The sequence below is a fragment of the Trachurus japonicus genome, chromosome 11 (genome assembly GCF_045865225.1).
Source record: "Trachurus japonicus isolate A0001 chromosome 11, Traja_1.0".
NCBI classification, from domain to species: domain Eukaryota; kingdom Metazoa; phylum Chordata; class Actinopteri; order Carangiformes; family Carangidae; genus Trachurus; species Trachurus japonicus.
Window position 1 is genome coordinate 12471634 of NC_140917.1, and position 13565 is coordinate 12485198.

The window sequence follows — 13565 nt, forward strand, 5'->3', positions numbered from 1 at the left end:
TTTTAATGTATAATTTGTATTGGGATTTATTCAGCTTGTAAGATTTGTATTACTAATAAATAATACTTTCTTTTTTTTTTTAAGTTTCAAATGATTTCGGTATGGGAATAATTACACAGTGAGTGATTGAAGACAGGCGGGGAAAAAACAAAAACTTATTAGATATTATTTTAATTTCACAAAATTTACAATCATTGAACATTTCACCCTGAGCTGAAAACAAACTTAACTGAAAACTCTTGAGTTCATTACAACAGTTTTAACAATATAAATCAAAAAGCCAATGTAATAACAGAAACATGTTGTTATTCACTGTGATGTTTCTGCATTTTCTGCTTCATTCTTCACTTCTTTTTCTTCACAGACGCCTTTCTCCTGAAAAACAAAATCATATTCACTGAGTTCCTATTAAACAAATGAGTAATAGAAGTGCAATAGTTTAAAAGCAGATTCATTGCAAACTATTGATGACTGAGTAAAGTCTATATCTAAAGCAAAATATCGTTTTGTTTTGCCTTAGTGTGAAAGTCTGTGATATTTGTGTTTGTGGATCAGTTATAGACGTAACAACAAGGAATATGAACAGACCCGGTTTGCCTCGTCCTCCCTCTCTCTCCTCCTCCTCTGCTCCGTCTCCACCGTGCTGTAGAAGTCGCTCTCAGCTCTGGCGATCAGCTGGTCGGGACTCTCCTCCCCCTCCTCTCGACCTCCCCCCTCCTCCTCTCTGCTCTGCTCCGACCGACTCCGCTCCTTCAGACGGATCTCCCTCTGCCGAGCCTCCAGGATCTTCTCTCTCTTCGTCTCGCGCTCAAACATCTGGATGTGAACAGACAGTGTTGTGGAAATTTTTTTTGCGGTTTGCTGTTGGTGAATGATGAAATAGAGACTTCTGCCCCGGCCGACAAGTTTTTATTTCCTTCCCCCGAGGGTGTGTTTCACTCCTGGGGCATCCTGCAGGGTTTTGTGTGTTAAGAGGTCTAGAGACATTAAAATACACCAATTGTTCACAAACAAAAGGAGATCTGATACTTGGTGTAGGGACATCTCAAGTGGTTGAAACATAGAAAGATTGAAATTTACCATTACAACAGAGAGAAAGGTTTGAGCTCAGTTCATCTTCTGCTGCTTCACTGTTTGAAATTATTACTATTAATAAAAAATAAACTTTGCTGTATAAAAATCACAGTGACATTTTGATAAATCAGTCAGTCAGTGCATTTTAAAGGGCTAGTTCAACATTTTGGCAAATTCTCCTATCGCCATAATCCCTATAGTCATAGCAGGTAGGTTCATTACCTTTAATTATCCGTGCTGTTTTGAGATCCGTGGGGCAGAGACACGAGCTGCTCACAAAACAATACTTTCACCATTCCCTCAAAACTCATCAAATACACAATCCAACAACTCCAAAACGCTCTTGTCAAGAAGTTGTGACCTGCACATTCGCCACGCTATGAGATAATCATGTATAATCATGTAACATTACGAGACAGAGTTGTTTTCGTGGCAAATGCAGTCGGAACTACATCCCAGACACGGCTGCTGGGCGGAGTGATTTCAAAAGCACAAGTAGTTCAGAGTATTTGCTTCGTGTGTCGTAAATGTTACATGATGTGACATAATTATTTCATAGTGTGGTGTGTTCCATTGTGTTCGCTGAGCAGCTCACGTCTCTGCCTCGTGGATCTCAAAACAACATGCGCCGATAATTAAAGGTAATGAACCTACTGCTCTGACTATTTTTAGGGATTATGGCAATAGGAGAATTCGCCAAAATGTTGAACTATCCCTTTAAATGCAGATCACACTGTTGAGTTCCGGCTGTTGTAAATCTGTGTTTGCAGGTGTGTCTGTGTTTCTCTCACAGCAGCCAACAGGCTCTTCTCGTTCTTCTGGAGGGTCGACAGTCCGGAGCAGATCTCCAGCAGCGTGACTCCACCCGGCTGAGAGCCACACGCCACCAAACGCCCGTTGTCCTGGATGCGAAGGCTGTACAGAGCCTCGTCGCACACCTGAGGACGAACGCAGGCAACGACAAGGACACAGGTTAACAACAACAACAATATGTAAGAGTCCATAACCCTGTAATCATAGGGGACATGCAAATTCAGGGTTCCTAAACTTAAATTTAAGACTTTTAAAGACGTTTTTAAAGCCACTTGAAATGAAATTTAAGACCGACTTCACAATTAACACAAATGCAAAAACAAAACAAAAACGTCACCACATCTATTACATAGGGTTAGGGACAATTTTACCCACTTTCCTATGTGGTCCGAGGTAAAGTGACTGCTACATGAATGATTGGGGAATAGAAAAAAAAACTGATTTGGGAGCTGGTGGCGGTAAGAAATTTAGCGTTCACGGCCGCCACTAACTTCTCTATGTCAGAATGTTACCAATTATTTTGAGATTTGAGACTAATTATAATCATAAAATCCCACTTACCAAATGTTAACATTTTTAAGACGTTTGAAAAATTTATTTAAGACATTTTAATGCCAATTAAGGCCTTGTCTTTAGATTAATGAATTCAATGCCTTTTAAGACTTTTCAAGGATCCGTAAGAACCCTGAAATTGAGCAGGTTTGCTCATATAAATATCTGGGGATACAAATGGACAACATGTTAAAATGGAAAGTCCATGTTGACTACCTGTGTGCAAAATTGGCACAACGTTTGCACTTTATCCGAAGACTGAGACCATTCAGGGTGAGCAGGAAAATTATGTCAACATTTTATGATGCAGTGCTGGAAAGCCTCATCAGATATTGTATGACGGCATGGTTCGGGTCTCTCTCTGTCCAGCTCAAAACTAGGATTGTAAAAATTGTTAATACAGCTATGAAAGTAACTGGTAAAAGTGACCCTCAAACACTCCAGACTATCTTTGATGTCAGATCCATCACACATTCTGTTCCCAGAGTACGAGTTGTTACCATCAGGCAGACGTTTAAGAGCTTGTTGCCCCAAAAGCAACCGTTACAAACACTCCTTCCTCCCTAATTCTATAGCTCTTTTGAATAAACAGCCAGTCCCTATTCACGCCAGCATCAACCTTAGGCTGGTGGCCTCCTAATTGGAGGAAATGTAGTGCAGCTCGAGTTTTTACTTTTGTAATTCTCCATGGATCTTATGATCTTTTAAATTCTATAATTTTTATTTTTTACCAAGTCAAGCTTCTGTCCTTTTTTACCTTCCACCTCTCTTTTAGAACCGATAATGCCGACTGTTATGGTCCTGATGCTGTGCAATGCTGCTTTGCCTGTATGTCTGTCACTGTACTTATTGTATTGTTGCTATATGTTGCTATATGGCTCTTTGTCTGGGGGAGATCACGGCACCTTGAGGCTGAGCGTGGGGTCGCTCTGTTTGAACAGGATGTCCCAGACGTCCAACATGCCGTCCATCTTTACAGTGAAGAAGACGGAGGGCCGGACCGGGCTCCAGCAGGCGTCCATCAGGTACGCCATCTGATATCTGGAGAAACACAGCGCTCGTCTGAATCTGAGCCTGACGGAGCAGGAAGTCGAGATGTGGGGGGTCTGATTCTCACTTGGTCCACATGATGGACGACTCCTTGATGTCCTCGGACCAGATCCGCGCGGTCCAGTCTCCCACGGTGAGGAAGTTTTTGGGAAAGAAGGGGTTCCTCTGCAGGGCGTAGATGGGCCCGTGGTGGCCGTCGTACGTACAAACGATCTTCTCGGCCGGAGTCTTTGCTTTCCTGTTACAGGAGACGACCACGCCCTGCTCCGTCCCCACCATGAACTTAGTCGGCTGCAGAGACATCGAGGACAGAGACAGAGACACGCTGAGAGTCAGAGAGACGTGATCACATCTTCATCATGAGAAAGGGGAGCTCAGCTGTTAGAGAGGAACTATGCAAGATTTGCACTTTAATTAACAGCTTTGTGATGGTTAAATGACTTGTTACGGGGAGAATAGAGCCTCTCCACCTTCCACCTGGTGTCTTTTGGACGAAAACCAACCTTGCAAGATCAGTGGCTCTGACCCGGTGTCCCAGATCTCGATTCACAAGAAACATGGAACTGTTTTACGTAGGGCCCGACCCGGCCGATTATAGCCCGTTTGAGACTAATCGGTAATCGGCCAAAACTCGCCGATTGTCGCCGATATTTTCAGGAATAAAATGCAGGGAATAAAACTTGGTTTTACTTTGAAAAGATTCCCCCGCACCGGCGCCGACCTCATGACAAATCATTTGAGACATCTGTCTCAAAACCAGTGTTGCCACTGGCTTTCTGTTTCCCTTTTTTTTTTTTTACCGCGGTCGGGTTGTGAATTAATTAATTAATGCTCGTCTCCGGCCGTGTTGGGTCCAAGATTCAACAAGCCGGTCGGGGTCGGGTTTTACCGCGGCAGGCAGTATGCTCATTTATCACCAATAAACACAGTAGATGAGGGTGAGTGACTGAGCTGAGGCTGTGTGACGTGTGGGGGGGGGGCAGCGGCGTGGAGCATTGCGGGACTCTGACTGCAGCGGGGACTATCATGTCTCTGCTCCGTGACACTGCTGTGAGACTGACCGCCGGTGAGCGCTGTGACACGGTGCCGGGCACGGCAGCAACCGCTGATCGTTGAAAACAGTCTCCAAACCAGAAACGTCTGGAACAACATTGGAAAAAGTCGCTTTTGATTTAAAAAAAAGAGAGAGAGAGAGAGAGAGAGAGAGAGAGACCCTCCGTGCAGTAAAAAAAACAACAACAAAAAAGTATCACGTGTCATGACTTCCTGTATTTGGCCCTTCAAAATAAAAGCCCATATTGATTTTGACTTAATTTTGACAAGACAGGGCTCCAAATGTTTTCTTTTTTTTCCTGCGACCAATCGACCAATGAAATTTTGGTCGGCTAATGATTTTTTGGTCGACCAGGCAGCCCTAATTTATATAGGTATATTATTATAGTAATACAATTTTAAAACTTAATTAAAAAATAATAATAATGGGCCGATTAATCGGTTATCGGATTTTTTCCCCCCTAATAATCGTAATCGGCATCGGCCCCAAAAAATCCATATGGTCGGGCCCTAGTTTTACGACGCTACAACACAATCACGCCCGGTAATCTCCTGTTAATGTTACCTACCTCAGTAGCAGTGTTGGGCGCGTTACTTTTAAAAAGTAATTAGTCAGTTACTCTTGACTTTCCTCCAAAAGTGTAAGAGTTAGTAACTGAGATATTACACTATAAAAGTAACCAATTACCAGGAAAAGAAACTATTGCATTAGCAGTGTTTCCCCCAGAAAATTTGTTAGTTAAGGTGGTGTCTGACCTGTCGACGGGGGGGGGTAGCGCGGAGATCTGTTGACGGGGGGGGGGGGGGCGGCGGATCGATCGATCGACCGACGGGGGGGGACGCGCCGTGCCGTGCCGTGCCGTGCCGTATTAAAGTTTCGCTTTCAACACGCGCTGCTGTTATGCGTGCGCGCTTCTCTGTGGTGTGAATGTGTGTGACAGGATGCGGCCATCGTCCGACGGGGGGAGGGGGCGGCGGCGGCGGCGAATATCGCTACATTTTTTTTTTTTTTTAAGATGTTAGTTTAGGCGGCAGCTCTTTGTTGTTAAGGCGGCCGCCTTAACAGGAAAGCGCTGCGGGAAACCCTGGCATTAGTTTTTTTTAATAAAATGCTCAAATATGTCAAATTACTTGGACTTCCCTTCCTAACTCCCCTCAATCTGGACCTAGCCAACTCACTCAGTATCCCTCCGCACAGGCAGGCTCCTGCCTGTGCTTAAACAGGTGTATTATTATTTTCTGCTGGGACTTCTTCAGTCAAGTAACAGCACATTTTATTGTCAGTAACAGTAACACCATTTTACCATGGGGAAAATGCAACTTTTTTGATTACTCGTTACTGAAAAAAGTAGCACTGTTAGTAACGCTGTTTATTTATAACGCCCTTATTTTCATCACTGCTCAGTAGACGTTGCTCCGTCTTCGTTGAAAACAAATGAACTTGGTGTGGGGGGGTTGGGGGTTAGCTGTGAGTTTGACAATTTGCACTCAGAAACTGTAGAGGGAGAAAAAAACAACCAAAACAGCTAAAAAGTGACCGATTCCCCTTTAAGGATCGTGGACTATTGGCTCCTGGTCGGATCTAAACTGGCCTCTTGTCAGAATCCAAACTAACGGCACTGACTCTGAATCATCTGTTGTGAGCGTTGAACATAAACTCACCATCGTGGCCTCAAACTCCAGAGAGATGGCTCCTAAAGCTCGATCCAGGTTCCCCTCCCTGCCCGGGTCCAGAACCAGACGATCTGTGGGCTCGCTCAGCTTGCGGACATCCCACCACAGGACCTGGCAGACGGAGAGAGGAGAGAGTTATGTTAAAGGTTTTATTCAATTATTTTTTTTTTTTTTTTGTGGAGATCAGATCCCAGTCACTTCACCTGTCCGTCGGTGGAGGCAGAGAACGCGTCTGTCCCGGTTTTAGACTGAAGCCAGATGATCTTGTAGACTGGATCTCTGTGACTCTGCTCCACAGAGGACAACTCCACCGGCTGGCTGCCTCTCCGGGTGTCCCAGTACGCTGAAACAAACACACCCATGTTAGAAACCATGTCACACAGAAGTCAACAGTTTGTTAGATATAGAAATGATCCGACACAACGTCTCTCTCAGCTCTGCAACCTTTGTATATGTCGTACCGGAGTATTAGTCGGATCTGTCAAAAAATATGTCGCGAAGAAGAAAAAAACATATATAAGTCGCATGGGTCTATAACTCTAATTTATTTTTGAAACATTTATTTCATAAGAATCCAAAAACTAACATTTAATCTGGAAAGACTATTCAGTGAGTCTACACAATAGCCAAAAACAATTCCACCAATCAGCTTGTCGCAACGGAAGAGCAGCCGAAAAATGTAAAACTGCTGGTGCCACCGTGGACAACGACCGTTTACACAGTGAAAACAAGTAAGAAGAAGACTAATGTTGTTACAGTGAGCTAACTAACCCCTTGTGTTTCACGCTGAGAGACATGAGACAGAACCTCTTGTGGTCATAGATGACATGGCGTATATTTTTGATATATCAGTTGCATGACCAGCCAAACTACTACAAAAAACGCGACTTATAGTCCGAAAAATACAGTACATGCTTTATTCACGTCCCACTTTATGTTTTTGATTTTTACGCCTGGTACGGTCTGTATTGTTTTTGAGCCTCCTGTCTGTGCATCTGTAATGTATGTTTGTTCATGAACACGTGTCGTGCTCTTCCTACTGTGCCGCAGTGTGTCTGTTGTCCTGTTTTATATGTTTTTAAAGTTTGTTTGTTTGTTCTATAATCGCCCTCTGTCCCATACAGTTTTGTACATGTCTAACTGTCTGTGTAACTGTCTTGTAATGTGTGGGAAAAAAAGTAATAAATAAATAAATAAAATGCACAGAGAGTTAATTAAAAAAAAGAAAAAAAGAAAGAAAGAAACCATGTCACAGGCAATAAAAAAAAAGTCAGTCAGTCTGGACATGAACCCACCGATCTGCCCGTTGTAGCTGCCTCCCACCAGAGTGTGTGAGTCTTTTGGGTTATACTCCAAACAGACGAGTGGAGACGCCGGCTTCAGGGTCATCTCCGGTTTGTTTGGGTTTTCTGAAACAGAAAACATCCGTCTGTGAACAACAGGCTGAAACTCTAAACTGGTGGTTTCAAATCCAGCTGCCGTCCCTCCGACCCACCAATGTCCCAGATGTAGGAGTCCAGGCTCAAGTCTTTGGAGGTTTTCTGGAAGTTGAGGCAGGAGTAGGCGGCCGCCAGTTTCCTGCCGCTGTCCGGATGCCACGACAGACCGGTGACGGTGCGTTTCACCTCGTTAGGATCCCTGCAACACACGGGAGAGGAGCTAATAATCAGTGCCAGTGATCAATCAGTTATCTGATTCTGCTACAAAAAAGAGCAGTAAGAGTAATACACAAGGCAGGTAATAGAGATCCCTCAAATAGATTTTTTATTTCTGCAGGTTTGTTGAAAATGGCCGATATAATAGAATTACAGACCCTAAAAATAATGTTTAAAGCAAAGAACAGATCATTACCTGAACATTTACAAAGCTTGTTTAAATTGGAGGACGGGGACAACAGACTGAAGCTCGATTTTAAACACACATTTGCAAGGTTAAGCTTAAAACAAATGTGTATTTCTGTTGCAGGTGTAAAAGTATGGCATTCACAAAGCAAGGAATTGAAAAGTTGTACAAGTATGTCTCAGTTTAAGAAAATGTTTAAAAAAGAAAAGATAAGTATCTACAAAAAGGAGGAAGGAGAAAGAGAAAAAGAAGGGAAAAAAGATAAAGATAGATAGACAAGTGGTGTCTACCGTTATTTTGTTTGTTTGTTTTTTGTCACTACTATGTTTCATCATCTTTAATATTTTGAAACAGAGAATAATACTGGTGTTGAAGTAAGCCAATGAAATTTGTAACAACAGAGAGGGGCAGGTATTATACGTTTTTTCTTCATCCTGCTCCTTTTCATTCATGGTGAAAATGTGCACACAATGTATATATGCAACTATGTGAAAATGTACATACCATGAATGAAATAAATCGAAATGAAATGAAATCAGTCAGTTCACCACCAGTTTCTTGTCTGCTGCACCTGAAGACGTTGATGGTCTTGGCGGACGGCGGCTCCTGAATCTCCTCCATCTCCTCCTCGTCCTCGAAGCACTGCAGGTAGATGTCCACGCCGTTGTTCTGTCTGACGCAGTGCTCCATGACCTGGAGGGTCACATCATGACGGCGACAGACCGATCACTCGACAGCCAGATGTTGACTCCACAAAAAACAAATGAGGTGGACTGTACAGATGTGGAGTGGACTGGTGTTTGTTGCTCTTACGCTGCCCAGCTGCAGGGCGCTGTTGATGTAGCTCTCATCTTTCTCCACTTTCTTCCTGAAGCGAATGGTTTGCTCCATCTCCTGGGGGTTGACGTCTTTGGGCCACCCCCCCTCCACGTGGTTTATCCCGCAGCTGTCTGACTCGAAGCGCTCCGTGTTCACCTGGATATGCAAATACCAATCATCCGATATCAGGTGAAAACTTTTATACAAACTAAAGCTGATCTTAAATCTAAATAAGGTTACATCTCTTGACACAAACCGTTTGTTCAGAGACACAGTATTTATCATGGACAGTTTCTACCCAAGTTTCAGTTAATGGGTCAGTGACAAATGAAAAAAAAAAAAAAATTGTTTTAAAAGCATGCATCAGATTTGTCAAAAAGTAAATTTTGTATTCATGTTGGTTTTTATGTCATTTGAACCTTTTTTAATAAAAGTTAGGCTGAATTCCCCTGAAAATGTCAAATCGTGTTGTAACCACAAAATAAATATTAAATATTTTATACAGTGGATTTAAGTGTAGTTATAAAAACATTACATTTCTATATTTGAATTTTAATGCATTTTGGCAATACTGAGCAGCAAGTGTCCTAAAAACAGGCTTTTCTTCTAAATAATCAACGCATATAGTACCCTCTATTTAGAAGAAAAGCCTGTTTTGAAAAAAATATATAAAATGTGTCAAGAAACATAATGTTGCATTCAAAAGTGAATTACAGATTTATTTTCCTGTTGCTATATACCTAGTCAGATTTTTATGAAAAAATACCAGTTACACCACTTGACATTGTGTTGCATCACGTCATTGACCTGTATATTGATTAGTCTATATTTATAAATAACAGGTAAAGTTATTTTTGATTGATTTAAGTTGATTAGACAACATGTAAATGTGGCTCACATGTTCTGTTTATAAGTAGCCTACAGTCTGGAGTAAAGTGTTCAAAGATGGCAGGTGAACTGGTTTGTTTACACCTGTGGAGTCAGGTGAAGTTGTAGTTAAGGGATAGTTCACCCAAAATTGAAATTTCACTCATTATCCACTCGCCCTCATGTCGACTAAGGGCTGGGAGAAGTTTCAGAGTCCTCCGTGGCTTCTCTGAGTTACAGGGGGTCTCGGCGTAGCAGTGCATGTCGAAGCTCCTCTTCCCAGTTCGTCAAATTTGGACGAACCGGGAAGAGGACAGACCCGAAGAGGAGCTTCCGCTACAAACAAGCTTGACATATAGACTAAAGTTATTTCATTTTTTTCGGGACAATTTCGCATTTCGGGGCTTCAATACAAGACAGACATTACATACGAGCAGCACGGCGGTATTTGGATGTTTTTTGGTGTGTCTTTTTCTTACGAAGACAGTTGGTATCCATTTGCAACCGTTATATGGACATGCACTGCTACGCCGAGACCCCCTGTAACTCAGAGACGCCACGGAGGACTCTGAAACTTTGAAATTTCAATTTTGGGTGAACTATCCCTTTAAACGCACGTCAAACGCACCTGGTGCTCGGACATGTCCCTGCAGGCCTGCGTCGCTCGGTCTCTCGGGGTTTTCTGGAGGAACTGCGGCCCCAGACTCGGGTCGGGGCTGATGTCCAGCACCAGCTCGGTGGGCCGGTCGGAGAACAGCGCCTGGCGGCCAAACTCACTGCGGAGCTTCGTGTAAACGTGAACGATCTCCATCCCGGAGAGCGGCGCCGTTAACTTACCGTCAACTTCAACTCTCTCTTAACGTCTCTCTCTCAACGGCTCGATCAGCTGTGTCCTAGCAACGCGACGGAGGAACGGGACTGTTGTTTGGCGTCTCCTAGCAACAGAGGACTTCTTCAAGAACAACTTTATTGAACAACAGGACGGCGACAGAAGCGTCTCCCCAAAACATAATGAAAGGGTTTAGGGGTTTTATTAACTACATTGACATTATATCGGGGTTATTGTTTTTTATTTTATTGTTTTATTCACCTTTTTGAGGGCGTGCTTAACTAAGTTATCGGAGTTTCTTTCTCACTGGTATGATTTTAAACCTGTAGATCCTCAGAAAGACGACGTTTGTCTTTGTGTCTTTGTGTTTTTCACACTTATATATATTTTTAACATGCAGATATACAGAGACAGACTGTCTCAGGCCCTAGTTGTAGCCTATACAGTACATATAAGGCTACACACCATAGACTATATATAAAAATAGGTACACAAACACCAAACAAATAGAACCAGGGGGAACATATAGTAACTTAAAATAATCATGTGCATTTTTATTTGTTTTTACAAGAAAATCTATAGCTAAAAAATAACCCAAAGTACACACATGTTAAATATATGATTACATATACACCAGTGGTTCTCAAACTTTTGCACAACACCGGCCCTTAATCTGACACAAATTAGACAAAGAACTTCAGTTTAAGATTTTGTCACAAAGTCACCAATCTGATAAGGTTTTTTTTTTCATCACCCATATATTCTGTCATTGTGTTATTAATGGATATTTTTCTCCTTTTAGTCACAAACTCCCTCAAACACCTCACTTTGAGACCCACTGGTATTTGGATAAACAAAACTCTAAACACTCTAACACTCCTCCTGCCACTTAGGTTTTACTGAGATTATATTAAAACATGTAGATTAGATAGTTATTAGAAGAACAACATTGTCAATCATTAAAATAATTCATTACATTTACTAGGCCTACTGGTGACCTGAATAAAAAATGTTCCCCTTTCTGTTGAATCAAAAAGAAAGGGGAACATTTTTTGCCAGAGGATAGAATAGCCAAAAAAGTCTTTAATTGGGATAAAACTCATAACTATCCTTGGCATCGTGACATGAAAGCTATTTTTAGCGAGGCTGATCAACAGCATATTTTCACAAATGGTTTGCGTTGTAATGTTAATTTTATGAAGCATAAGTTATTTCTTGAGTATAAAGAAAAATGGGCTAATGATATCTGGTTTAAACCAAAGCTCAGAACCTATTGCCAATTGAAAAATGTATATTGTTCAGAACCCTTTGTAACTTTGCCATTGGATAGATAGATAGATTGAAGAGATCTTTATGTGCCCAGTTGAGGGCTGGGATTCTCCCTCTGGCAATAGAAGTAGGTCGGTTTAACTCAGTACCTGAGGAGGAAAGACTACACATTATGTAATCTAAATGTAATTGAGGATGAACTGCATTTTGTGTTTCATTGTCCGTTATATGACGAAGCCAGGCAGTTTTTGTTTCAGAAAATGCAAAATGTGAAACCTGAGTTGTTTTGGGTTGATGATGAGATAAAGTGGGAATGGTTCTTCAGAAAAGAAGTCTTTACTATAGCTACTTAAAGCAGAAGTAAGTGATATATTTGTGTTAATATAAGTCTTAAATAGTTATATCTTCCGACAGCAATCACTTACATAGAGTGTTTGGACTGAAACACGGGTCTGTCAGTCACTCTGCTCTGCTCTGAGCCCAGGAGAAAACATTTATCGTATCCTACAGTTTTTATCCAATGAGGAGAGAGAACGGCATGCAGGGCTGTGTGTGCAGCCAAGGGATGCGCCTGAATGTGGTGACGTAGGGACGAGGGCTGTTATGGTGCGTTCAAGGAAACTCGTAACTCGTGTTTTTCCGACCTATGAAGTCATACCAGTTCAATCTGGTACGAGTTCACGGGTCGGAAGTTACGAGTGGCCGTTATAGTGACTTTCACCGGTAAAACAGGTCGGAAAAACATGAGTGGGTTGCCTGGAACGCTACAAAGTCGTAAGTCGTGACTTGAAGCTGTAATTTACGGTTTCAAAAACCTGCCTGGAACGCAGCATTAGCCAAAACGACCGGATCGCTTACTTCTGCTTTAAGTGCCTGGTCAAAAAGAAAAAGTGAATTATTTATGTGAATTCCATGTGGTTTTTGTTTTTGTTTTGTTTTGTCTGTTGTGCTCTGATGATTTTGTTTGTTGTCTAAATATGAAATGTGTCTTGTAAGCCCTTATAGGCTGGGCGCCTTAATTGGTGCATGACACTTAAAGCAGAAGTAAGTGGTCCGGTCGTTTTCGCTAATGCTGCGTTCCAGGCAGGCTTTTGAAACCGTAAATTACAGCTTCAAGTCACAACTTACGACTCCAGGCAACCCACTCGTGTTTTTCCGACCTGTTTTACCGGTGAAAGTCACTATAACGGCCACTCGTAACTTCCAGCCGTGAACTCGTACCAGATCGAACTGGTACCACTTCACGGTCGGAAAAATCTGAGTTTCCTTGAACGCACCATAACAGTCCTCGTCCCTACGTCGCCACATTCACGCCGTCCCTTGGCTGCACACACAGCCCTGCATGCCGTTCTCTCTCCTCATTGGATAAAAACTGTAGGATACGATAAATATTTTCTCCTCGGCTCAGAGCAGAGCAGAGTGACTGAGAGACCCGTGTTTCAGTCCAAACACTCTATGTAAGTGATTGCTGTCGGAAGATATAACTATTTAAGACTTATATTAACACAAATATATCGCTTACTTCTGCTTTAAATAAATATAAATTCATTCATTCATTCATTGTAGGGACTTTTTCCTTCAGTATTCCTCATCAGTCCCTCAGTGTGTGTGTGTGTGTGTGTGTGTGTGTGTGTGTGTGTGTGTGTGTGTGTGTGTGTGTGTAGGTCTCTCTCCTCCAGCCCAGCAGACGTCGCTGTTCGCTCTCTTCGCTTCGCTCTCCTCT

General features: G+C 42.4%; 1 protein-coding gene across 1 annotated transcript; it reads right to left on the minus strand.

Annotated features, from left to right (window-relative positions):
- Window positions 1–151: 151 nt before the first annotated feature.
- Window positions 152–10690, minus strand: dnai2b (dynein, axonemal, intermediate chain 2b). Its single transcript, XM_085791025.1, has 12 exons — window positions 10373–10690; window positions 8872–9033; window positions 8630–8751; window positions 7712–7854; window positions 7512–7625; window positions 6420–6559; window positions 6205–6327; window positions 3557–3780; window positions 3345–3480; window positions 1866–2012; window positions 589–816; window positions 152–375 (listed from the first exon to the last, which is right to left on the minus strand). Exons 1-12 carry the CDS (start codon window positions 10553–10555, stop codon window positions 310–312), a joined length of 1788 nt encoding a protein of 595 aa, XP_085647151.1. The 5' UTR covers window positions 10556–10690; the 3' UTR covers window positions 152–309.
- Window positions 10691–13565: the final 2875 nt, after the last annotated feature.

Coding starts and splice junctions, on each gene's coding strand:
- dnai2b (XM_085791025.1), bottom strand. CDS start 10,555: ATGGAGATCGTTCACGTTTACACGAAGCTCCGCAGTGAGTTTGGCCGC. Junction 9,034..10,372: donor GGGACATGTCCGAGCACCAG/GTGCGTTTGACG, acceptor TTGCATATCCAG/GTGAACACGGAGCGCTTCGA. Junction 7,855..8,629: donor AAGACCATCAACGTCTTCAG/GTGCAGCAGACA, acceptor CGTGTGTTGCAG/GGATCCTAACGAGGTGAAAC.